This window comes from Rattus rattus, chromosome 14 (genome assembly GCF_011064425.1).
Source record: "Rattus rattus isolate New Zealand chromosome 14, Rrattus_CSIRO_v1, whole genome shotgun sequence".
Classification (NCBI taxonomy): domain Eukaryota; kingdom Metazoa; phylum Chordata; class Mammalia; order Rodentia; family Muridae; genus Rattus; species Rattus rattus.
Genome location: NC_046167.1, coordinates 74,102,721 through 74,128,948, shown reverse-complemented (window position 1 = coordinate 74,128,948; position 26,228 = coordinate 74,102,721). Strand labels below are relative to the sequence as shown.

The 26,228-nt window shown below is 46.8% G+C and overlaps 1 protein-coding gene and 1 pseudogene across 1 annotated transcript; both read right to left on the bottom strand.

Annotated features, from left to right (window-relative positions):
• Positions 1–26,228, bottom strand: Catsper3 (cation channel sperm associated 3). Its single transcript, XM_032884252.1, has 8 exons — positions 26,131–26,228; positions 24,247–24,400; positions 9,833–10,072; positions 3,383–3,565; positions 2,465–2,605; positions 1,880–1,999; positions 951–1,105; positions 1–97 (listed from the first exon to the last, which is right to left on the bottom strand). The coding sequence occupies exons 1-8, from the start codon at positions 26,226–26,228 to the stop codon at positions 1–3; spliced, it is 1,188 nt and encodes a 395-aa protein (XP_032740143.1).
• LOC116883687 lies at positions 22,514–22,915 on the bottom strand (annotated as a pseudogene).

Here is a 26,228-nt window from a genome sequence, read left to right as displayed (position 1 = left end):
CTAGCTTTCCAGGGTACTGGATGACTTCTCTCGGGGGGGCATGTCTTCAAGCATCAGATTCAGCACGTTTGCAATCTCATAGTAGAGTTCCTGAAGCCTAGAGAGCAGAGCAGGAGAGGGAAACCTGAGGATAAAGCCGGCTCCGTACCGCCCCTCCACACCAGCACGATGAAGTCACCCTGCCCACAGGTGCACGTGGGACGGAAGAGAACAGACTTCAGATAGATTGGAATCCCACATCTGTCACTCCGCTGAGGGCCCCTGGCATGTTAAAACATCAACTCTTCTTGGACCCAACATGGACATTCCCCGGCCTCCTCCTTTTCGGTTACCCCAGTCTCTGAGGCTTCCAGGTGGATTTCATCCAGAAGTCAGACTTACGATGTCTGTTCCTGCTCAGACATCTACAGTAGCTCCCTACCTGTCCACAGGTCTTCTGTCGCCAGTCAAAACCCCAACTGACTGACTCTGAGACTAAGCCCCGGATCAGATATCTCTGTCATTTAACTGGCCCAGTGGTGCCTTGGGTAACAGGTAGGAAAGGGGCAGATACTCATTCAAAGTCACATGGGAAGACAGTAACAGAGCTAAGCCAGCAGCACCTGCATTTGACTCACTACCCCATCCCCGCTCCCTGTCACCACCATATATACACCCCCTGCTCCCTGGAAAGGGGTTAGCAAGCAGAGGCCTGAAGGGATAAAGCAATGCTTACAACTGGGCACAAATGAATGCGGGCCAGGAGGGTCAGGAGAGCAGAGTCCCTTCTACCGCAGACCCATGCGCATGCGCATGCGCACGCACAGCAGCCCAGCACACATGGGATCCTGGATTCTCAGGAAAAGCCTTAGTATACCCATCTTTCCTGCACCTTGGTCATCAACCCTTCAACTTCCTGGGGTCTATCACGTGCTCTGACCTTGAAGAAGCCACGAGGACCAGTAACTCACTTGTTGACAATAATGTCCTGGTTGTCCAGGGTATCCAAGTAGATATCGATGAAGGAGAGGCTAGTGCAGAATTCATCCAGAACCATGGGGTCTGTGTGCCGCAGGGTCCTCTTGAAACCGTCTACCATCTCAACAAAGCTCTTGCTACCTACTTTCTAGAGGTGGAAATGAGAAGACACCAGTGGGCAAGGGCAACCAAGGGACACGGAGACCTGAGAACCATCAGGGATTCCCAAGGGTCACAAGTTCATCCTGACCACTGAGTCCGGACCGGGCAAGGATGATAGTATCTCATGGGCCCCTATCCCTGCTGTGAGACCAAAGGAACAAGAGAATGTCTATGGGTGACTCTGGGTGACCTCCGACCCCCTCCAACTCTGAACAAACCTTGGGCATAGCTAGACTGGAAGGCCATCTCTGATTCCAAGGGGAGATGCTCTGACAGACAAGAGACAAGACCATGAGACAGGAAGGGAGATTGCTGCCCACATGGTGGGACTTCCGGCCCACTGAGTGTATTCTTGTCCTGATTTTAGGAGTGTGGTGATATATGAACGAATGATTCCCTGACGGAGAATCCTCATCCATACAGCAGCCTGGAGTTGAGCTGCCTGGTACCAGACGAGCCCTCAGTGAGAAGCTGCAGCACAGGTGGTCCCTCCCAAAGGATCCCACAGTGGAGAACCAGCCACTAAGTACAGACCTTTAGAAACTTGGTGCTCACATGCAAATTATTCAGAGAACTACAGCTGCAGAAAGGGAAGCTTGGCTCTAGAGGTTACCGGGAAAGGCCTGCCTTACCTAAAGCCAGGCACGCCTGAGCCTACCTGAACTCTATTTGAGTTCAAAGCCCTTCCTCCTGGCCATCGCATTAGCCCTAACTTCCCTCTGTCTGTCTAGTGTGTCACCCTTCCAGGGGGGTCACCTGCCTGTGTGTTCATCAGCCTGTTGACCTCTTCTTGCTGGCGTCTCAGAATCATTTGCTTCTCCTCCATAAGTGCCAAGTTCCTCTCCAATGTCATGTCCCGCTCGAACTTTTTGATGGAGTCCTAATACAGCAGAATATACCAGTCAAGATGGTGTCCCCCCAGACCCCTTCCACTTCAAGCCCTTCTCCTTTCCTAGCTTGCCCTGATGCTCAGGCCTCAGCAGAAAGGCCCACCCCCCCCCAGGGCCAGCCCCCAACTCAAGCTGCCACCCTACAATGGTTTCTTAAGCTCCACTGACCTGATGGCCCTCCATCATGAGGTGATGAACTTGTAGAGTTGGGTACAAGTGAGAGGGGCCATTTGGTTACCTCTACACCACTTCACAAGACCCAATTCCAGCTTGTCCAAGAAATCTGGCCCCTACCTGTACCTGACACACCTAACCTGAGGGTATGCACATGCGCACGTACACACACGCCAGCACACGCTGCACCACGCACATGCGCACGTACACACACGCCAGCACACGCTGCACCACGCACATGCGCACGTACACACACGCCAGCACACGCTGCATCCCCTCACCTCCGTGTGCATGATCATCACACCAACAAACATGTTGAGGAAGATGAAGGAGGCAAGCAGGATGAAGAGGATGGTAAACGCCCGGCTCACAGTAAACTTCCGCTTATCCAGTTCCTCCTGTAGGTTTGTCCAGCCATCAACCTGGTCAGGCAGGACAGAAGACACTGAGCACCAAGGCCCGGCACAGTGGGTTTTCACATCACCTATGCCAGGATAGCACTGACTCCACTGAGGCCAACTTAGCCTCCACTGCAGTCCTTCAACTCCTCCTCACCCACTGGCTAGCCTCTCTACACAGAGGCTCAGAAATGTAGGTGCCATTCGGTGGGAGCCAGTGTCCCTATGGGAGTCTCTTCTCCATTTTCTCCTAAAAGGCACGGCCTATTTCCAGGTCATTTTGGAAAAAAATACATATATATATATATATATATATATATATATATATATATGTGTGTGTGTGTGTGTGTGTGTGTGTGTGTGTGTGTGTGCCTCTCTTTATAGTAATTCAAAAGTCTGGACCTTGTGACTTGGGCTTTGCTTATTCTGGGTGGATTTGTGACAGCTTAGTTTTTTTTTTTTTTTTTTTTTTTTTTTTGGTTTTTAAAAAGCTGTGTGCTGTGGACTTTATTTATAACTTAAGGTTAATCCAAATTAAGTATCATTTGAGAAGGTTTTCAAGTTTTATTACCCTGTGCAACACATGGAATGACTTATAAAATCACGGAATTATAGACAGAAATAGAACCCACTGGCTTCTGACTGGTCCTAGCATGCCAAGACCCAGCTCTCCTGTACCCAAGGAACAAGCACCTGAGTGTGGAGAAGGTTCCAGAGAGGCCCGTCCCGTACACACACTCGCCCTTCCCCGACAGTCCCTTCTTCAGATTCCACCCCTACCAGGCTTCCCAAGCACAGTACCGTGGCCAAACTGAAGAGAGTGAAGAACGCTGCAGCCAGGTTCCCCCAGTTAGTCAGGTCGCCTCTATCCGCATTGCCAAACAGGCAGAATCCCAGGATCGCAAACACAAACATGAGGAGGAAGAGCAGCGTCAGCACAGAGGCCACAGTGTAGACGGTCTCCCCCACAGCAATGATGAGCGTCTGCAGGGCAGGGAGACCGTGGCTGGGTGACAGCTCCCTGTTAACCCACTCAAGAACACACATATCCTCCCCAGCTCACACCTATCCACAAGACCTTGAGCACACAGTAGATGTAAGGTAAGTATCAGATGAATGAATGAATGAATGAATGCGTGAATTATCAGAATCGGTCCCAGACTAAGGACTGTCCCAGTCTCACAGTGGCATCCATCTTGTGTCACGGGCAGACTGTGCCAGGTCTGGGTCACCTCTCCCTCAGCCCCACTGACCTCTCTGCTTGAATCCAGTCTGACTCTGTGGTCACCCCTGGATATTGCATTTGTGTACCTCAGCTAAGAGTTCATCTTAAACGTTCATTCCCCCCAAGTCTAAGAGGAATAGGGATACCATCATGTACCTGAGGGTAGGGAGATCCAAGAGGAAATGGCTCCCCACTTTTTCTGGGCCTCACCTCATAGGCAGCTCCCAATCTTATGACTTGTATCTCTCTCTCCTGTAAAACAGGTAACTACCTGGTCCTCCCTTCTCTTGTCCGTCCCTGGAGGGCCATATGCATTTATTGTTCAGTTACCATGTCTTGAGATGTTCGCTGAGTAAGTGCTTTATGAACATTGAGCTACTAAGAATGCTTTCATAGACTGCGGTGGTTTAAATTAGAATGGCCTAGTCAGGCATTGTGGTGCATGGCTTTAATGCCAGCACTCTGGAGGCAGAGGCAGGTGGATCTCTGAGAGTTCAAGGCCAGCCTCAGAAACCCTGTCTCGGGGTTGGGAATTTAGCTCAGTGGTAGGCGCTTGCCTAGGCGCAAAAGGCCCTGGTTGGTCCCCAGCTCCGGAAAAAAAAAAAAAAAAAAAAAAAAAAAAAAAACCCTGTCTCAGGGGAGGGAGGAAGTCACCAGGGAGAGGAACTCTTTGAAAGGATTAGAAGGATTAGGAGGTGTGGCCTTGCCGGAGAAGTATCTCACTGGGGGTGGGCTTTGAGGTTTCAAACGTTCAAACCAGGCACAGTCTCTCTTTCTGCCTACAGATCAGGATGTAGCTCTCAATCACTTCTCCAGCACCATGTGTTCCGTGCTGTTGCCATGATCTCCACCATGAGGACAACAGACTAACCCTCTGAAACTGTAAGCAAAACCCCCAGTTCAATGTTTTCTTTTTCATAAGAGTTGCCTTGGTCATGGTGCCTCATCATAACAACAGAACACTAAGACAGAAGTGTTGGTGCTCTCCTTTAACCCCAGCACTCAGAAGACAAAGGCAGGTGGCTGTCTGAGTTTGAGGCTAACCTGGTCTACACAGCAAATTCTGGGACAGCCAGGGTTACACATAGAAATCTTGTCTCAGGAAAAAAAAAAAAGAGAGACAAAAGTTGATACCGGGGACTGGGGTACTGTTGTGACAGGCCTGACCATATCATACTGGCTTATGGGGCAATATGGAAACTTTGGGGCGCTGGACTGGAAAAATGGCTGGACACTTTAAATGGGGCTTAATGGGCAATCCTATTAGGATCGTGGAAGACAGTGCTGAGAGCAATTCGAACTATGGAGACCCAGCTCAAGAAATTCCAGAGGGAAAGAATCTTAACTAGTGGTCTACGGCCCACCCTTCGGATATTTCGGCAAAGAATGTGGCTTCTTTTTGCCTTTGTCCTAATATTCCAATTGAGGCTAAATTAAAAAGGGAGGGTAAAGAAGTGGAGGGTGGGGGTTGGAGATTTAGCTCAGTGGTAGAGCGCTTGCCTATGGCAAGCGCAAGGCCCTGGGTTGGTTCCCAGCTCCAGAAAAAAAAAAAAAAAAAAAAAGTATGGTTGGATGAACGGCATTGGCCAGAGATTTCAAGATGGCCTACTATTGAGTGTGTCACATGGCTGCTAGTAACCACCCTCATGAGGATCCATAATGAGAAGCAGCAGGTGAGGGAGGGGGATACCAAACGCACAGTTTGAAGAAACAAATAAGGAGCACCAAGAAGTGTTGTGGAGTCTAGCACTTGGGGAGATAGAAAATTTAAAGAAAAGGTTGGTGTTAAATGGCGTAAAGGGAGTGGTGACCTAAGGGCAAGATCTTGGCTACCTAAGCCTCTAACCTGTGAAAGGAAACGCTTCAGCAGTGAAGGAAACCATTGAAAACAGGAAGCTGGGGGCTGGAGAGATGGCTCAGTGGTTAAGAGCATTGACTGCTCTTCAAGAGGTCCTGAGTTCAAATCCCAGCAACCACATGGTGGCTCACAACCATCTGCAATGGGATCTGGTGCCCTTTTCTGGTGTGTCTGAAGACAGCTACAGTGTGCTCATATAAATTTCTTTAAAAAGAAGGAAAATAGGGGCTGGGGATTTAGCTCAGTGGTAGAGCGTTTACCTAGGAAGCGCAAGGCCCTGGGTTGGGTCCCCAGCTCCGAAAAAAAAAAAAAAAAAAAAAAAAAAAAAAAAAAAGAAGGAAAATAAAACAGGAAGCTGATGAAATGTATTTGAACATTGAAGGAGACCATGTTCCAGCCACAGCGGGCAGCAGAAGTTGGCAGCTTCGGCCACATGGTTCTGTCTTTTGGAGCCGAGGCTACAAGAAAGGAGTCTTGGAATCTTCCTCCTCAGCTGAGGAAAGCCGCTGAGGCCAGGCGTGTGTCTGCATGGAGGCCCAGAGAGGAATGAAGAAAGATCTCATTGAAGATGAAGCCTGGATTGCCTTGGAGACCCCAAGATGTTGGTGATGCCAGAGCCATGGGATACCCACCAACAGGGTCTAGAACCAGCCCAAGAGAGAAAGCAGTGTTGCAGTCAACAAAGCTGAATGCAGTTGGTGACCTTAAGAGCCCTTTGACAGGGCTGGAGAGGTGGCTCAGTGGTTAAGAGCACAGACTGCTCTTCCAGAGGTCCTGAGTTCAATTCCCAGCAACCACATGGTGGCTCACAACCATCTGTGATGGGATCCAATGCCCTCTTCTGGTGTGTCTGAAGGCAGCTACAGTGTACTCATATACTAAATAAATAAATCTTTTTTTAAAAAAAAAAAAAAAGAGCCCTTTGACATCACACATGGAGATGCAGAGTTTTGAGTTTGCCCAGCTGGTTTTGAGACTTGCTTTAGCCCAGTGCTTCCTCACCCCGCTCCCTTCCCTCCCCTTCGGAATGGTGATTATATGCTGTGTCCTCGTATGTTGGAAGCACGCGATCCACCCTTTCATTTTGATTTTACTGAGAGTCTAGAGTTTGCCAGGGGTCTCGGAAGAGACCTTGAACTTCGGACTTTTAAACAATGTTGAGTCTGAGATAGACTATCAGGACTTTTGAAGTTGGACCGAGTTCATTTTTGCATTATACTACAGCTAATAAGCCTATGGGAACCAGGAAGTGAAATGCAGCGGTTGGACTAAGAAAGGACCCCATAAGTTCATACGCTTAGTCACCAGGGAGAAAAACTCTTTGAAAGGATTAGAAGGATTAGGAGGTGTGGCTTTGTTGGAGAGTGTAAAGCCCATGTCAGGAACTCCCTCTTTTTGCCTATAGTCTGAAGGTACCTCTGAGCTACTTCTCTAGGGCCATACCTGCTATACCTGTCGCCATGCTCCTGCCTTGATCATGGACTGACCCGCTGAAACTGTAAGTCACCCACCAATTAAATACTTTCTTTTAGAAGTATCGTTTGGTCATGGTGTCTCTTCACATCAATAGAACAATGGCTGAGACAGAATTTCAAGCAGTAGGCTAGTATCAGTAGGGAGGGTCACAGGCTTAGAGAACCAGTTTGTTCTGGTCACGGTACAATATAATGACAGAGTGAGGAGTGATGGATACACTCTTGCCACCACCTCCAACCACCAGTGTCCCTGAGCACAGTGACCCTTAAGACCAGCTTAGCACTAGGAAGGCATCTTGGAGCTGAACACAGAAGGGTGAGGGTTGGACCATGGGGGTATTCGAGGCAGTAGAAAGATCAACTCAGAGAAATAGGCTGCTCTAAACTCCCCCTGGGGAATAAGACTAATGCTTTTGGAGTTGTTCTTTCAGAACTGGGGGTTTCATAATTACCTGTCTGCTTGCTAGGCAGAGACAGGATTTTTAGACTATTATGAGCTACCTCCCATGGGCTCATGGCCTTGCCTTGATAACTGGCCAGCTGTCTTTTTCGAAGTGGCTGGATCCTAAGATCTCACAAACCCCTATCCCTTCCTTCCGGGAGGCACTGGAGCACCTGGCTCAAGCCTACGAACAAGGTGTTTGAAGGGAAAGCTCGCTGAGACTTGATGTGCCTTTGGAGAATTTCCTCCGGTCCTGAGGATTTCTGATCTGCTTTCTCAGCTGGGTGGGACCCCCATCGTAAGAACCCAGTCAAAGGCTGGAAGTAGCGGGAATAGAGAGCCATAGACAAGTCCATAGCTACTTATCATGCAACAAGCTTTAAGAGGGGAGGGCCAAAGATGACACTCGAGTTGACTTGGCAACTGAATGGGATTGGGGGGATGCACACCTCAACCGGCAAACAAAAGGCTGGAGAGAGAACTGGGGTCTGGAGATGTAAGTGCAAGCCAAAAGATCGCCCAGAGAGGAGACAGCAAGAACAGCAAATGCAATCCCAACAAAACCAAGCAATGGCCTGGCCGAGAAAATCCACATTGAGAAGGCAGCAGCCGGTAGAAACTGAGGCAATGATCACAATACAACACACATGGTACGCACTCACTGGTAAGTGGAGATCGGCCCAAAAGCTCGGATTACCCAAGATGCAATCCACAGACCACATGACGCTCAAGAAGAAGGACGACCAATGTGCAGATGCTCCACTCCTTCTTAGAAGGGGGGACAAAAATATTCATAGGAGGAGATAAAAATGCAAGGTTTGGAGGAATGGCCATTCAGAGCCTGCCCCACCTGGGGATCCAGTCCATATACATACAGCCAGCAAATCCAGCCACTATTGGGGATGCCAAGAAGTGCATGCTGACAGGAGCCCGATAGAGCTGTCTCCTGAGAGGCTCTGCCAGTGCATGACAAATACAGAGGCGGACTCTCGCAGCCAACCATTGAACTGAGAACGAGGTCCCCATTGGAGGAGTTAGAGAAAGAACTGAAGGAGCTGAAGGAGGTCGTAACCCCCTAAGAACAACAATACCAACCAACCAGAGCTCCCAGGGCTAAACCACTACCCAAAGAGTACACATGGACAGACCCATGCCTCCAGCTGCATATGTAGCAGAGGATGGCCTTGTTGGGCACCAATGGGAGGAGAAGCCTTTGGTCCTGACAAGGCTCAGTGCCCCAGTGTAGGGGAAAGTCAGGGTGGGGAGGTGGGAAGAGGTAGGTGGATGGGTGGGGGAGCACCCTTATAGAAGAGGCAGGGGGGATGGGATAGGGGGGTTATGGATGGGAAACCGGGAAAGGGGATAACATTTGAAATGTAAAAAAATTTTTAAAAGACACAAATGTGAGACCTAAACCCTAGACATATTAGAAGGAAAGCCAAAGAAAGAAAAGGAGAAAGAAACTGAGGCAAATCACCACAAGTGGGTAAGGAGAGACAGCCAGCAACCTCGGAGAGGCTAGTCATTTGAGAGAAGGGGACAAAAGCAAGCCATGGGGAGAAACAAGGAAATAGGGACAGGAAATACAGATACTGGCCTGGAACTGGGCAGGAGTGAGGCCTGGGCACACACACACACATACATACAGAGGCATGTGATTACACGGATGTAAGGAATGGGTGTCTGCAGGTGTACGCCGGAGAGAGTTCACATTTAGGACCCAAGCACACCCTGCCTTCTCTGAAATGTTCTGAAGAATGTGCCATGATCGTCCATCAGGAAGGTGGTGGGAATGGCACCTTCCGACTTTGCCCGTTTAAAAAATAAATGGCAGCCATTGATCAAAGCCACGCAAACACTGGCAAATCCCGGACCACAGCTCACAGCAGTCAGCACCATAAGAAAGACAGCTTCTGCGTCCATGGATGGAAGGAAAGGCTCAGATAGGCTCATACAGCATTCAGATCCCAGCCCTGGCGTTTTATCAGAGTTTTGGAGGGTTTGAGGTGGTTTTTTTTTTTTTTGGCGGGGGGGGGGGTAATTTGGTTTTTGCCTGTATATAATGTGTGTGCACTAGGAATTTGTCTGGTGTCCGTGGAGATCAAAAGAGAGCCCTAGAACTGGAGTTCCAGAAGGTTGCGAGATGCCCTGTGAGTTCTGGGAACTGAACTTGGGTCCCCTGGAGAAGCGTCTGCGCTCTTAACTGCTGCGCCATCTCTAGACCCCAGCCTTGGCATCTAGTCGTACTCACCCTGATGCCCCTGCTGTAGGAGATAAGCTTCAGGACCCGTAGAGACTGGATGCCGTCAGCAAAGTGGAGGTATTCAAAATGATTTCCCTTGATTTTGCGCAGAAAGTACGGTATTGTAATGATAACCAGAATGACCACATCCAGTATGTTATAGCCATCCTTCCAATATGTAATGGGGTCCACGTAGACCTTCATGAGGAACTCACAGGCATAGATGGAGACAAAGAAAAGCTCTGAGATCTGCAGGGGTCACAGGGGTCACAGGGGCTAGAGATCAAAACAAACGCAGAGCCCCATATCCAGCCCTCTCCTTGCCGAGACCACCCAATCAGATGTGGAGAATCCCGGAACCCTGGCTCACCTAAGGAGACCACCCAATCAGATGTACAGAAACCCGGAACCCCCGGTTCTCCTAAGGAACCTGGTTCTTTTCCCTTTCTGAGTCTTCCTTGCCCATGGCTCTAAGCCCAGAACTAGGTTTCCCCTACGTGCAAGGCCTTGTAGCTGGCCATCTGACTGTAAATAGCTATATATACAGGTCCTGGTCACTATTCAACCTAACAGGCCACCTAACATAAATATTCCCTGAAAGAGAGTCTCAAGACCTTTCTGGCCATCCTGAATGGGGTGAAATACATAAATATCACTTTTAGGGTGAAATATACAAATATCTAGTTACATTTTATCCATTGCCTATGTCAGAAACAAAGATCAGTCAAGTCAAGTCAGCTGCTTTTGAACTAGTCACCCATTTTCTGCTTAAAAAAAAAAACAAGAAAACAACAAACAAACAAACAAACAAACAAAAACTTTTATACTGTTTGAACCGATCTCCTTCGAATGCTTCTCCCTCGCCCACAGCTCCGATGGCTTTCTCCTTGCTGGCAGGTCTTTTTAGAAGCATCTAAAAACTTTTCTCTACATCAAAATTCATCCGGTCATCGTTACAGTCCTCTAAAACTCACTCGCTCAGAACTGAAAAGCCCAGACAACCATGTGCCAAGCAAGCCGGGTTTTAGGTAGGGAAAGGAAAGTGAGTAGAGTGGATCCCCACTGTTGGGGAATTTTGAGCAGAGGAGCCATAGGGTCTCCATCCCTGCACAGTACGGAGACTTACGAAGAGGGAGTCGGGGAGGTGACAGTCAACCAGGCAAGGGGTGTGAAAAGTCTTCTGCATGGAGGGTGGGTTTGCCATTGACAGGAGGAGAGAGTGAGCCAAGGAGCCGGGGGCTTCAAACACAGCAACTAGGTAAACGCAGCAAAAGAGCGCATTTTTGGGAAAGCGCGAGTCGGCAATAGTTATTATCCTCTCCAGCTGTTTGCGTTGTCTCTTAATGGTCTGAGAGTTCGCGCCCAAGTTCACGACCCCAGCTGTATTCAGTTTCCCTGCTTGGGGCTCATCCTTTGAGCTTAAAGGATGAACTAGCTGCACTGTGGGTGGGGCCAGATGCCCATGTATCTCGTAACCAAGAGCTTTATGTGTCCAGCATTAGACAAAGGTATGTAAAACTTTCCGTCCAGATTAGCCTAGTTTTCAGCGGTTGGGGGCATCTAATTCAAGCTTCTAATGTCATACTTTCTGGTCGGCAAGGTTGGGCAATGGATGTTCCAAGTTTTGTTTTTTTGTTTTTTGTTTTTGGTTTTTTTTGTTTTTTTGGTTTTTTTTGTTTTTTTTTTACTTTGTTACCGAGCGTCTGTTGTGTAAATTCTTCCCTAAAGAATTGTTTTCAAATGTACTGGCACTGAGTCATCAGATTCCGCCTTTTAAGTTTTTCCCTTTTACAATTCCTTCTTATCCCGTTTTTACTGATTTAGCCTATGCGCACGTGTGTACAAGGCCACTGACAGGTGCCGCGGTGTTACGTGAGGAGGTCAGAGAACAACTTGCAAGGGTCAGCTCTCTCCTTCCACCATGCGGGTTTCCCGGGATCAACCTCAGGTCGTAAGACTTAGCAGCTGGTGCCTGTAGCCACTGAGCCATCCTGCCTGCCAAATTATCAGATTTTGAAATACCTATGCTCTCCCTTGGTTTTTTGGGTTTGTTTTGTTTTGTTTTGTTTTGTGTCTCACAAAGAAAAGTCATTTTAACTATGTTTAATAGTCCAGCTCTGGGCTTTGTTGTTCTTTCCTGGTTCTTATAGTTGAGTCTGTTTTCTATTTCACTAATTTCTGCTTTCAGTTTTCCCGTTTCCTCCTGGTTTTGGTTTCGTTTTGTTCCATCACTCTTCCTCGGCCATTGCAGCTCATTACCTTTTCTTCCCTTCCTCTTCCCAGCCCCTCCAGCCCCCTCCTCTTCTTCTTTCTGGATGTTGAGAATCAAACCCAGGGCTCGTGCACACTAGAGATGGCCTCTACTCCTGAGATACAGTGCCAGTGCCCCATTAGGTCAATATTGTTAGAGTGTGTGTACATGGCGTCTGTGTGTACGTATGTGCACAGGCATGTGTGTGTGCCTGAAGTGTGTGAGCCTGTGTATGTGTGTGTGCATGTGTAGGCATGTGCTTGCCACAGCCCACATGTGGACATCACAGGACAACTTTCAAGAACCTGGTTCTTTTCCTCTACACTGAGGCTAAGTCTGCCTTGTTTCTTCTGTCTTGCAAATTCTAGGCCAGCCTAAGGGCTTTGGCAGAATCCCTCCAGTCTCCTCCTGCCTTCCTCAGTGACCACAGTTCATGGTCTCACGAGGCTCTGCACAGTCACAAACACTTGTCTCTTGTTTTTCTTGGTTTTATAGTAGTCATCCTAATGGGTGTGACGTCGCAGGTTCATGTGGTTTTGATTGGTGTTTCCTTAGTAGCTGGTGATGGTGACAATCTTGTCCTTACCGGCCATGTGTCCTGTCTTCTTTGAGAAACAGCTCCTCGGCTATTCTACTGCTCAAGTCCTTCACACATCTTTAATGCTATGTTGTTAAACTATGGACGATAGATAGATAGATAGATAGATAGATAGATAGATAGATAGATAGATAGATAGATAGATGGATAGATAGATAGATAGATAGATAGATAGATAGATAGATAGATAGATAGAGTTGAGTTTATTCTTAGGTATTTTATTCTTTTGGAAGTTGGTTTTGTTTTCTGCTTTTACTTCTGTTTTGTTGTTGATGGTTTGGGTTGGGTTGTTTGTTTGTTTGTTTGTTTCTTGGTTGGTTGCCTGGTTTGCTTCGGTTTGCTTTGGTTTGGGAGGGTTTTGTCTTTTTTGGGTTTGGGGGCTGTGTTTTGTTTTGTTTTTAAAGACAGTCTCATTGAAGGCTGGCCTCAAATTCTCTATGCAGCCAATGGCATCCTTGATGACCTTAAGCTTCTTCTACTCTCACCTTTTTTTTCTGAATGCTGGGCTTACAGACACACACCACCCATGCTGGGCTTACAGGCACACATCACCCATGCTGGGCTTACAGGCACACATCACCCATGCTGGGCTTACAGGCACACACCACCCATTCTGGGCTTACAGGCACACACCACCCATGCTGGGCTTACAGGCACACACCACTTATGCTGAGCTTAGAGGCACACACCACCCATGCTGGGCTTACAGGAATAGACCCCATGTCCATTTTTAAATACTGCTAAGATAGAACCCAGGATTCTAAGTGCATGTAAACAGAGTTCTCTTGATTGCCTTTTCAGATTGATAATTAGTAATGTTTAGAGTAGTACTGTCATATACTATCATTCCCATGGCTACCTTTTTTTTCTTTTTCTGATGTAATTACTCTGGCAAGAACTTCAAGTAGAGTGTTGAATAGAGTAAAAAGCTGTTAGTTTTGTCTGATTCCTGACCTTTTAATATTAATTATGATGTTAGTTGTGGGTTTTTTCTTAATGTTCTTAACTTTAAAATTATTTGGGATTATTTAAGGTGTAGGATGTTTTTTTAGCTTGTATGTCTGTGGATGCCATATGTGTTTGGTGATCTTAGACGTCAGAGGAGGGCATCAGATCCCCTGGAGCTGGAGTTACAGGTGGTTGTGAACCAAGTAGGTGCTGGGAACTGAACCCCAATCCTCTGGAAAAGTAAAAAGTGCTCCTAATCGCTGGGCCACCTCTCCACCACCCCATAAGGCCTTCGATCAGTAAGGAACTTTCCTTGAGTACCTAACTTGTTAAATGGTTTTAGTTGGCTTGGTTTTGTTCTAAAATGTGGATTTCATCAAGTGCCTCTGTATCCATGGAAATGGTTGTGTGGATCATTCCTTATCTATTGGTCAATTACACCAATTAGTTGTGTTACTAGATATTAAAATCTGTGTTAATCACATATTCTACCCTTGGGCCACATCCTCAGCTTTGGGTTTGCCCTAGTGGGTCATGGTGTATAGTTATTTCAAGTATGCTGTGGGTCTAATCTGTTCACATCAGTGAGGACCTCTGCCTCATTGGCCATACGTGATATCTGTCCGTAGTTCTATTTTCTGTGTACCTGAGTCTGCCTTAGGCACCGGGCAGCGCTGGCCCCACACACGAGCTCAGCGACGTCACCCCGTGTGTTGCTGCTTGGGCAGTTCCAGAAAGCCTGCATCCATGTGTGGGCTTTTGTTGTTCTCTGATGACTGCCTCTTTTCACAGGACTGTGGAGAAAGCCTGTTCCCTCATTCCTTCTTAAGCCAGTTTGTCGGTCTGCCTGTTGTCCAATTCCTCCATCCAATCTGCCCGCGTGCAATTATCTGTCATATTCCTCTCTAGTCTCTCTCCCCTCAGTAAGGTCGATAGTAATGACTCCATTTTCACTTCTGAAAGCAATTTGAAATCTTTGTTCAAAACAGCTAAGCTTTTATCAAGCTTGCTCGCCTCTCAAAGCACGAACTTTTAATTCTATTTTCCTCTAACTTTCTTTAAAAAAAATCCCTTTGCTCATTTGGGTTTGGTCTTCTCTATTTACTTGAAGTGAAGCTCTCACCTCACCTCACCTCAAGCCATTTGGGCTCTTTTCTGATGTGAGGGCTTACGGCCATGAGCTCCCTCAGGGCACTGCTTTTACTGCGTCCCATCTGAGGCTTCCGTGTTGCGTGGACTTTTTTTTTTTCTTTTTTTTTCACTCACCCAGAATCTGTTCTCATTTCCTTGTGTATTTTTCTTTGACCCACTGGTTTAAAATGTGTTCATTTATACATATTTGAAACATTTCTAGTTTCCCCTTTTTAAATCTTCCTATGGATACATTGTATATTAGATGTGATGGCCCCTCTGCCTCATTCCCCAACTCTTCTTTCATTAACCCTCTTTATTCCTCTAGGAACCTCAGTTCTACATTAATCTATTCACGTATGGTTTTTTCTCGGCAAATACATGAAATCCAGGAAACACACGCATTTCTTTCTAAGACTAGCTAAGTTCACCCAAGGCTGTTGTCTCTGATGACATCCGTTTCCCTGCGTAGAATATAATTTCATTCTTTGTACAGAGTGCATGTCACCGTGCGTGTGTACCTTTCCCTATTCTTCCCTCCGTTGTCAGATGCTGAGGCCGGTTCTATAATTCGGTCATTACTAACAGTACCACAATAAACACCGTTGTGTGTGTATCTCCTTGATAAAATGGTTGTTTCCTTTGTGTAACTACCAAGGAGTGATTCAGCTGAGTCCTACGGTAGATCTGTTTCTGGTTTTTGAGAACTCCATACTGATCTCCGCGGAGATTGGACTAAGTTTACATTCCCACCAGCACTGTCTGAGAGCTCTCTGTTGCCCACATCCATACCAGCATTTAGTGTTTGTACATAAAGGGCAAAGGAGGATGTTGGATCCCTCAGAGCTGGTTACCGGCATTGGTGGGACCCTTGGATCGTTATACGGTTGCTAGGATCAAACTCTGATCGTGGCGATTACACAGCAAGTGCTCTTCACTGACGAGAGGTCGCCTTGTTTCTTTTCTTAGTTACTTACTGCCATTGTTACAGGAGGAAGATGGAATCTCAACGAGGTAGCTTTTTTAAAGATTGGTTTTGTGTCTGTGAGTGTGCACCGTGTATGTACGGGTGCTCGTGGAGGCCAGAGCAGGCGTTGGATCTCGGGGGGCTGGTGTCACAGACTTTGGGAGCCTCCCAGTGTGAGTGCCGGGAACTGAACCAGGTCTTCTGGAGGAGCAGGAAAGGACTGTTAGCTGCTAAAGCACCTTCTCTGGCTCCTCAAGGTGGCTTTGATCTTCATGTCTCTAATGGCTGATGGTGGCGAACATGCTTATCAGTCATGTATGTTCCCTCTCCTGTGAACTGTCCGTTCATATCACTAGCCCATTTACAACTGGGCTGCCTTGTTGTTGCTAAGTTTCTTGAATTCTTTGACTGAGGTATGAATTCTGTCACATAGATACATATGTAATGAAGGCTTCCCCTGTTGTGTCAGCGTCTCATCGCTCCACTCAGTTCCCTTTACCATACAGAAGTTGTTTAATGTGGCACCGTCCCATTTATCTGTTGGTGTTATCTCCTGAGCACCTGGGTTCCTATGCAAGAGTCCCAACCTACACTTATCTATTGAAAATTATATAGCTCTCCATATAGCAATTCACAGTTCCAGGTCTTATGCCGAGGGGTTTGTGTGTGTGTGTGCATATGTATCTATACATGTATGTGTGTTCATATGTGTATATGCATGTATGTTCATGTGTGTATGCATGTATCATGTTCATGTGTTTATATGTGCATGCACTGTGTTCATATGTATCTATGCATGCATCCCGTTCATATGTTTATGTGTGCATGCATGTGTGTTCATATGTGTATATGCAGGTATGTTCATATGTGTGTATGCATGTATCATGTTCATGTGTTTATATGTGCATGCAATTGTGTTCAATGTATATCTATGTATGCATGTGTTCATATGTGTATATGCATGCATGTTCATGTATCTATGCATGTATCATGTTCATATGCTTATATGTGCATGTATGTGTGTTCATATGTGTATATATGCATGCATACATACAGATGTCCATGCACATGTGTATGTATTTGTGTGGAGAACAAGGCCACTGCACCTGCCCAGCATTCATGTGGAAGCTGGGGATGCAAACCACACACTTACCTGTGTTTTACCCACTGGGCTCTCTTTCCAGCCCTTCGTTTGTGTTTCGCTGTCTTTGTAAGAAATCGGGTGGTTATAGCCGTGTGTGCTGGTGTCTGCGTCTGCTCTTCTGTTCTGTTGACCTATGTGACTGTCTTTGTGACAGACTGCATCGTTTTTGTTACTCTGGCTCTGCAGTGCAACACAAAACCAATCCAACATTATTGTTCGTGCTCAAAATTGCTTTGGTTATTGGTGATTTGTGCCTTCCTGTGAGTTATAGGGGTGGGGCTTTCCCTATTTTTGTGAAGAGTGACATTGTAATGGACATTACACTAGATTTACATGGCAGCCATTTTCACATGATGGCCTTTTCCAGTTGCCTGAGCACAGGATCTGTCCAAAATCTTCAATGTCTTTCTTCAGTGTTTCAAAATTTCCACGATATTCTTATCACACTTCCTATGATGTGAGTATGTGTGCGCTAGTGGGGGTACATATGCATGTATGCGCACAACTGTGTGTGCGTGCATTATGCATGTGTGTGTGGATGCCTGTACGTGTGCATGAATGTGGGTGTGGGTGTGCGCATGTGTATGAGTGTGTACATGCACATGTGGGTGCATATGTGTATGCCTCTGTGTGTGCATGCTCATGAGTGTGTACAGAGGACAATCTGTGGCAGTCCGTTCTCTCCTCCCACGTTGGAAGGCTGAATTGGGTCATCAGGTATGGCAGCAGAAGGCTCATCCACAGGACCTACAAGGTTTTGGTGAGAGCAGGGTAATTCGTTTTGTTTCGATGTGACTATGAATGGGATTGTCCCCTGCTGTCTTCCTCAGGGTACTTGTTGTTGGTGGCTAGGAAAGCTTCTGATTTATATGCTGACTTTGTGCTGCCATTAAGAGTTTTCTGGCCGAGTTTTGGGATCTCTTACTTGTAGAATCATCGTCTGCAGTTAGGGACGTCGACCTTCCTTCTCTGTTGGTATCTCCTTTATTTGCTTCCCCTGTCTTACTGCTCTAGCTGAGACGCCCAACAACGCATGTGGTAAGAGGAGAGAATGTGGTTTTAGTGGGAATCCCTCCAGTTTTTCCCCAATTTAGTACACTGCCGGCTGAAGGTTTGTCCCATACACTTGGATACATCGACATGTTTCTTCTTTCGCTATTCTCGGGGCTTTTATCACAAAGGGATTTTGGATTTTATCAAAACCCTTTTCTTTTCTGCCTTCGTTAAGAGGTCACATAATTTCTGTCCTTGGGTCCATCTGCACACGCTGAACCCCAAGCCCCCCGCCCCACCGTGTAACACAAAGCCAGCTGTAACATAGTCAACCATCTTCCTGGAGCGTTCTTGGATCTTGTTTGCAGAGAGCAGAGGGAATCGTTCCGCATTTATGTTCTGCTTGTCGTCAGTTTCTTGTGCGTGCACCTGGGTGATCCTAGCTCCATAAAGAGCCTTCAGTGCCCTCTCCTCCCCCAGTGTGCGGAGGCCAGAGAGGCTAAGTCTCCGTTAAAGGACTGATAGAATTCATCGGTGAATCCTTTGAACCTGAGTGTTTTCACTCAGGATATTCTTACCACAGTTTCAATCTCGTCGTTTGTTGTAGATCCACTAAAACTCTTTATCAAAAGGAGATGTTGCAACTATATCTTAATTCTTAAACTATCTTTAAAGAGTTTTAAAGATGTCTCTTAACTACTTGCACATCCATCTCCTCACGTAAAAACATACTCTGTAATTTAAATAAAGGTTTTTTATTTCCTTTCTCGATTTCTCCAAGAATTGACAAATCTAACGAGACGGTCTGCAGGCATGCATTTGTAAGCTGGCTTGTGACAGGGACACTAACGAATCGACAGTTTAGTCTCAAAACTAGAAACGACACTATCTGTGTTCATTTCTTTGAGTGATAACAGGCACAGTCAGTCAAGTCAGAAGGAGCCATTCATTGCGTTCCTCTGCCTTCAGCCTGTCATCTGTCAGCTATCTGTACTTACTTATGAACGCCAGTGAAAGATAATTTTCATTGCCACAAAGGTTTGTTTTCATTTAACCTTGGTAGGATCTAAAAGTTTATTTCTTTTAGATTTTCCAATCTAGTGGACTATAAGATTTTAAAGATCTATCCTGACCTGTTCTTTAGTGGGCTAGAGAGATGGCTCGGTGGTTAAGAGCACTGACTGCTCTTCCAGAGGTCCTGAGTTCATTTCCCAGCAACCACATGGTAGCTCACAACCATCTGTGATGGGATCTGATGCCCTCTTCTGGTGTGTCTGAGAAAGTGATGGTGTACTCATATAATTAATTAATTAAATTTTAAAAACATTCTGTAGTTCGTCAGTGTCTACTGTCCCAACTCCCTTTCCCCTCTCATGCTGGGCCATCTTCGTCTGGTTTAAACCTCCAGCCTTTTCAACCATGTCTCCCTCTGTCAGATACCTTAGCTTATCCCATGCATTTTTCTCTCACTAGTTTCCATCCTGATCAAAACTGTTTCTTCCACTTGCCGAGTTTCTCTTTTTATTTCAGAAGGATTTGCACGTGTGTTGGGGGCGAGGGAGGTCACAGACACGGAAGCCTGTGGAGTCAAGGCAGCTCTCTATGCAGCCGTTCCTCCCCTTCCACCTTCCTGTGTTTCCAGGGGTTGAAGCCAGGTCTCCAAGCTCACGGGACAAGCACCTGTACCTGGGGGCCATCATGCTGGCCCATCTAAGTGTGTAATGCAGGCACTTACAGCCAAGACTTTCCCTCTTAGGACTTCTTTCATTTATTTTATAGGTTCGCTGTGGTGCGTTTCCATTTTCACTAGATTGTAGGGGCCCATTGGCTATTCAAGAGCGGGCTGTTTGTCACTGTGGCTTTCTCTCTCTCATGCTTTGCAGCTTTGCTCCCATTGTGCTGAGATGAGATATAGGGGTCATTCCAGCCTTCCTATGTTTAATAAGACTTTGTCCTCAATAGCAGAAACCTATGCCTGTATCTCCAGGGTACTTTGGTATTTACCATTCACTATTTAAATCCTCCACACATTTTTTTTTTAATTCTTTGTTTGGCTTTCTTCCCCCCCACCCCACCCCCTTAGAGCTGAGGACTGAACCCAGGGCCTTCTGCTTGCTAGGCAAGAGCTCTACCACTGAGCTAAATCCCCAACCCCGTAAAAATTCTTTGTGGTAAGGACTCTAAGCACTGTGAGACGGAGCAGCGGTCAAGAGCATTTGCTGAGGACCCAAGTTCATTCATTTCCCAGCAGCCACTTCAGGTGGCTCAGAACTGCCTGTCCCTCCAGCTCCAGGGGATCTGACGCCCTCTTCTGGCCTTCATGGGCATCACCACATGTGTGCACAAACACACATGGAGATAGACACATAAATAAATAACCAAATCTTTTTTCTTTAAACCCAAGTAGTGTGCCTGACGAACATCCCTCCTCTCCTCCATGTTTCTTGGCGATAGGCAGCTGGTTCCAAAAGATGGAACGATTCAAGTTTACACCAAGCAAGGCGACAGATGCTATCCTTCCACAGAGGACACAAGGCATTGCTGATTTCTTCTTGATACTCAGGGCCCAGATCCATTGCTTCACCAGAGTTGTCCTTTCTTCCTAACATGTCAACGGGAACACTTTATAGAAATAAATGCATGGTATGAATCCAAAGACTTGGGAGACTGAGGCAGAAGGATCGTGAGTTTGGAGCCAACCTGGGCTGCAGAGCATGAACAAGCAAAGATAAACCAGCCAAAATGTTAGGCACGGTAGTGATCGGCCACACGGCGTGAGTCATCACAGTCAGGGTTCACAGCGGAAGAACCAGGAAAGCTTGACTCTTCCCTGCAGCTTACATTTCAGGCCTTACTCACCTCAATCTTTGAGGATTTCTGACCACAGTGTTTACCATCCCTGGGCTTCACATTGGCTCATCTCCAGGCAGCAGAAGTGTCTCCAATTATCTCCTGCATCCATGAGTACCATAAACCCTGCCAGCTTCCTCACAGGGCACACGACAAGATAGTCTTGCCTTCGGCACAGATCCTGACTCTGCTATTCCTCTAAGCAGCTCCAGTTGCAGTGTTGACATCATAGGCGCAAAGAAAGCAGAACCACCGAGCTGGCCAATGTTCCAGCTCTCCTCAGAGAACACAGAGCAGTTCGTGCTGACATTGCCAATCCAAACACAGACCTTCTCTGTAGCCCAGGCTAGCCTCTAGCTCATAGAGATCTGCCTGCCTCAGCCTGCCTCCCGAGTGCTGGGAACAAAGGCATAAACAATGCAAACTCCGACTTTTAAATTAACGTCATCTCCACATCTCCTATCTCCTCCCTCCACGACATCCTCACTTTCAAGAATTTCCCAGAATTTGGGAAGCTGATGCAAAAAGATCATAAACTCAGATCTATGATAAACAAACAGACAAATACCACAAGCAAACATGGAAGATGGAAGGGGAGAAGTGAGCTATCTTGAGCGGAGGATGCAAGTCGGTGGTCGAGTGCTTGCCTAGTGTATATGAGCCTACCCTCCCGCTGAAAAAAATAAATGGAAGAGAAAAATCTTCATTACTATCCATTGCTTCCTCACAGACTCCACAGTGACTCAGAACGACACTCCTAAGGTGACTGTCAAACGGTAAGATCACGCGGTAAGACCAGACCCTGCTGCTGGTGACAGCACACGCTTTCTTTCAGCAGAAAGCTGACCACAGAGAAGACATGGGACATAGAGAAATCGCCTGAGGCCAGCCAGGAACCACTCTCCCTGCTGGCCAGCTGGGTCATCAAAAAAAGTTTAAAGATAATGCAATTCTAGTGCATGCATTGCAGGAGGGATATGGAGGGAATTAGAGGGGGGAAAAGGAAGATATATGTGATCTTATTCTAATGTATATATAATTATATATGGGTATATAATTATATATATATATATATGGAGTTCTCAGAAAAAAATAAAGACAATTTTAAAATTAAAAAAAGTGTTTTGAAATTGTAGTATCTGGTTCTCCCAGTTTTCCTTGACTTTCTGTCTTAGGGTCAAAGATGCTAACACATCCATTGTGTGCTGAGTATGTTTTCCAGGGGATTGGCAACCAGAACTAATTCTACAGACCGTTATACACTCCTGAGCTCATCACCAAAAGCACCGATGTGAGACGTCCCCAGCCACTCGGGCTGCTGCACACCAGTTTCCGAACATCGGGAGACTGTGCCCTCTCTACAGCGGAGTCCCTTCTGTTCGCCCGACATTCATGGCTCACACTTCCTTCCCCAGAGCCTGTCACTGCACTGTCTTTGGGCAAAGTGCCACAGAGAAGTCGCGTGTTTCCCAAACGCTCTGAAGCCAAACCGCTTCGCTCCGTGGGTTAAGTTCATATTCTTGGGTATACAGTGTGTACTCTCGCAATGTACACACTTGGGGGTGGTTTTTCTTGGGTTTAGATTTTCAGCATTCTGGTCCGTGGCTATTTGAAACCCAAGAGTTCCTCTCATCCGTATCCAGGGTCTATTCCTCGTCACCAGCACTCCGTATTTTCTCAGTGTTTTTTTTGTTTTTGTTTTTGTTTTTGTTTTTTTTTTGTTTTTTGTTTTTGTTTTTATCAATTATATCTTTTTTTTTTAAGACAGCCAAATCTTTTTTTATTGGGGGAATGGGTTTCTAGGGGTAGGCCTGGGGCCCTCACTGCACAGCTTGTTCATTGGCACTGCCTCCAGAATCCTGTGGCTTCATCACATCTGGAAGCTCCGAGGACTGGAGAAGGGTTCAATACGCAGCGCTTCAACGGTGTCATCTGCTCGAAAGGCCAGGCCCACTGTGGCTGGGGCCTGTGGCCTTGCTGTCTGACTGGTGAAGCCACATTGCCCAGAGTTTTTCCATCATAGAGGAGCTGGTCGTCCTTGTACAGCCGCTGCTCCTCTGGCGGCCGCTTGAGGATGCCCTCGACGATGCGCTTCAGTTCGAACACCGTGCTTGACTCCTTGGCGTCCGTGAAGATGGTGGTCTTTTGGCGCCGGATCATGAGAAACACGTCCATCCCGGCGGCTGCTTCTGGCTCGACGCGCCGGCGCGGCCGCGCTATCAATTATATCTTAAATGAGGTTTTTTAATTCCTCCATTTAATTCAAGCCACCATCTCTGTATGTAACTGCTTACTCTACAGTAGCCTTCATTTTTTAGACTTTTTTAAAAAAAGCCGCTGTCTTCAGACACAGAAGAGGGTGTCAGATCCCATTACAGATGGTTGTGAGCCACCATGTGATTGCTGGGAATTGAACTCAGGACCTCTGGAAGAGCAGTCGGTGCTCTTAACCCCTGAGCTATCTCTCCAGCCCAGCCTTCATTTTTAAATGGTCATATTTGATGACCAGCTGTTTCCTGGGCTTTGTCACTTTGCTTCTGTCCCTTCTTAACCTAGGACCGTCTCCACGAACGTCGCCTGTGCTCTAGAGCCGGATGGTACGGCGTTTATCAGATTCTGCAGTCCTCTCTTTGAGGTAGGGATGTGTTACAGGTATGGAGCAGATTCCAGCCTGCTCTGTGCTGTTGCCATGTGTGGGATTTTGCCTCCGTCCCCTTTACTGTGTCCTTCATTCTAAGTTCCTTTTCCTAGCCTGAGAAAGTCTGCGTCCAACCCCACCAAGCGCTTGATGAAGATGAAGCAGCTTTGCCAAGCAGGGGTGGCACAGAAGCAGGCAGATCTCTGTTCAAGGACAGTCTGGCTACACAGTGGGTTCAAAGGCAGCCGGGGCGACACAAAGAAGCCCTGTCTCAAGCAAGCAAACAAATAAAAGCAGCAGCTTCATTTGGGGGCTGTTTGGGGACCTGTGTAGTTCTGTTTCCTTTTGCTTTAAATACTTTTTGTGTGTGTGTGTGCTCCCAACCTGCTAAATCTTCCTCTGATTCCTCTAAGTGTAAAGCCCTTTAGAGGTAGCGCTACCTGGCCAGTTCTGCGAGCTCCAGCCCCTTCAGAGATGACGGAGAACATTCTGTACTCACTACTCACTACTCACTACTCACTACTCACTACTCACTACTCACTACTCACTACTCACTACTGGTGTGGACATTGCAATTCTTGCTGTTAATAGCTGGCCCCACATCAGCCCAGCACCCCCTGGTGCCCCTCTGCTTCCTCCCTGCAGAGAGTGGCCCTAACTTCGTTGGAAACGCTGCCCGTGCTGTCCAGTGTCTGTTTATGAGTTAAGAGAGAGTTCTGGGAGATTTACCAGCCACGTCATCGCTACTGCTTCTGCCAGTAGCTGATGCTACCGCAGGGGTCCAAGGTCTTTAAAGGTGTTTCTATAGAAAATGTCTTGCAACGAAAATGCCTTTGAAATATTTTAACATTTTCAGAAATTAATACAGGCAAAGCAGTGGGGTAAAAGCTGCTTCTTGCTCACCTCAAAGACTCTAAACATCCGGAAGTGGATGTTATAGTTCGTCCCCAAGACCAATAGGAAGGAGTTGGCGGTGACCGTGGTGATCATCAGGATCTGGAACAAAGTGCTCTTCGTAACCTTCCTGAAGAAAGCCTGGCAATGCTTATCCCTTCTCCTGTCGAAAGGAGGAACGGGAGGCGCGGTTACAGAGAACAGCTCCATTCTCATTCAACTGCGCCCCTCTTAGGACTGAGGCACAGTGACCCCTGAGGCACGGTGATAAGAGTGACCTGTCCCCACCAGGCCTCCCCCTGGACTCCTGAAAAAGAGTGGTCACTACTTCTCTGATAATGTTTCCTTAAACACGTAGGAAAAGCATATTAATGAATAAACACGCACACATCAAATGACATATATCACTGATTTACAATCATATGTATATGTATATATGTATATATATGTATACATACATATGCACAAATATATATGCTCACAAGCCTTGATTAAAACCTCCAAACACCCTAAGAGAAGAGGAACACACATGCATGGCAGTTTGGATGGTACGAGGGAGATACAAAGTAGCAACTTTGTTTTCTGCTTATAAAATCAGTTACAAGTCCCACGGGATGACAGTTCATGCTCGCAAGTGAATGTAGTAAGTTCCTTCTTCTGAAGGAACAGGGAAACCTACACTGGTCAGTTTTGATTGATAACAAAACTAAAACAGAAGACCAGAACAGCCCATGCCCTCTCGTCTGGACTCCGCCCTCTCGTCTGGACTCCGCCCTCTCGTCTGGACTCCGCCCTCTCGTCTGGACTCCGCCCTCTCGTCTGGACTCCAGTCGGAAGACTACCAGCTGAAATGAACGGGAGCGCTTTGGCTCCACATCATATCCCACGAGTATTTACAATGATGAGAACTTGAAAACACTTTTGAAATCTAACAGAGAGTACCAGTTACCCACATAGTAGATCCCAAAAGTTGTTCTCTGACCTCCACATAGGTGTCAAGACACACCCACGCCCCTACATAAAAAACACAATTTTTTTTTCAATTTTAAAATCCTAGTTAAGTGAGCTATGCAATATCATGTCCACGCATTTCCCCATGGCTTAGAGAATTGATTATGATCTGGTGAAGGACGAAGCACGAAGACGTAACATTCTCACCTCAAGCTAAGATTTCATCTGTGTACAAACAAGTGGGGAAAGCCCAGCCAGAGCAACTGTAGCGTGTTGATAGTGCCTGCGATGAGGGCGGGGCCACGGGCCTTCCTTTTCCTGTTTATCTACATGTATCTATGCCTTGAAAGTCTTCTTAAAGAGTAATATATATTCCCTATGTGCAACAAATTAATGCATTCTCTTACATCTATGTGCACACGCACACACAGTTTAACTGCGAATGGCAGCCTGCATCCGCAGTCCTAAACCTACTCCGGAAGTTGAGGATGGAAGATCACTTGCTTGAACCTGTGACCTAGTGAGGCCTTCGTCTGAAGACACAACACACGAGGAGCTGAGGCACCTTCTGGCCTCCGTGGCAACACAGATGCAGGCAGGGCACACGCTAACACACACCTCGTTAAAAACAATAACAAACCCCACCAATCACATACAGTCTGTGATCTATAACAACATGCTTCACTATGGGATTTGAAATGGGTCCTGTAGCAAAAGAAAGCAAAAAGCCTTCAAGTTATCTGATATTTTGATAGAGAAGTTGCACCCCAGGTGAACAGCAAATGTGCTGACCTCAGCCTCCAGAGAGACCGGTGTGTCTGAGACAAGCCCTTCTATCTTGGGGTGCAGACAGGCACCTGTGGAAGAGCCCGGAAGAGTTTGGGTGTCCTGAACCAAGGCTACCCTTCGCTCATGTCCTAACCGGAGGTAAAGGGTACTTACCTATATTGGCTGAGCTTTGCATGCAGTGCGACCGACGCTGTACCAAACAGTGAACTGGACTTGACTCTTACGGGGTTGTGGCGAAAATATTGAGACAT

Bases quoted from the DNA above. Each gene is read 5' to 3' on its own strand.
- Catsper3 (XM_032884252.1), bottom strand. From the start codon at position 26,228: ATGTCTCAATATTTTCGCCACAACCCCGTAAGAGTCAAGTCCAGTTCA. The intron at 1,106-1,879 runs GCAGGTGACCCC...TTCCACCTCTAG, and splicing joins ACAGGCTGATGAACACACAG to AAAGTAGGTAGCAAGAGCTT. The intron at 98-950 runs GTGAGTTACTGG...TCTGCTCTCTAG, and splicing joins CAGGACATTATTGTCAACAA to GCTTCAGGAACTCTACTATG.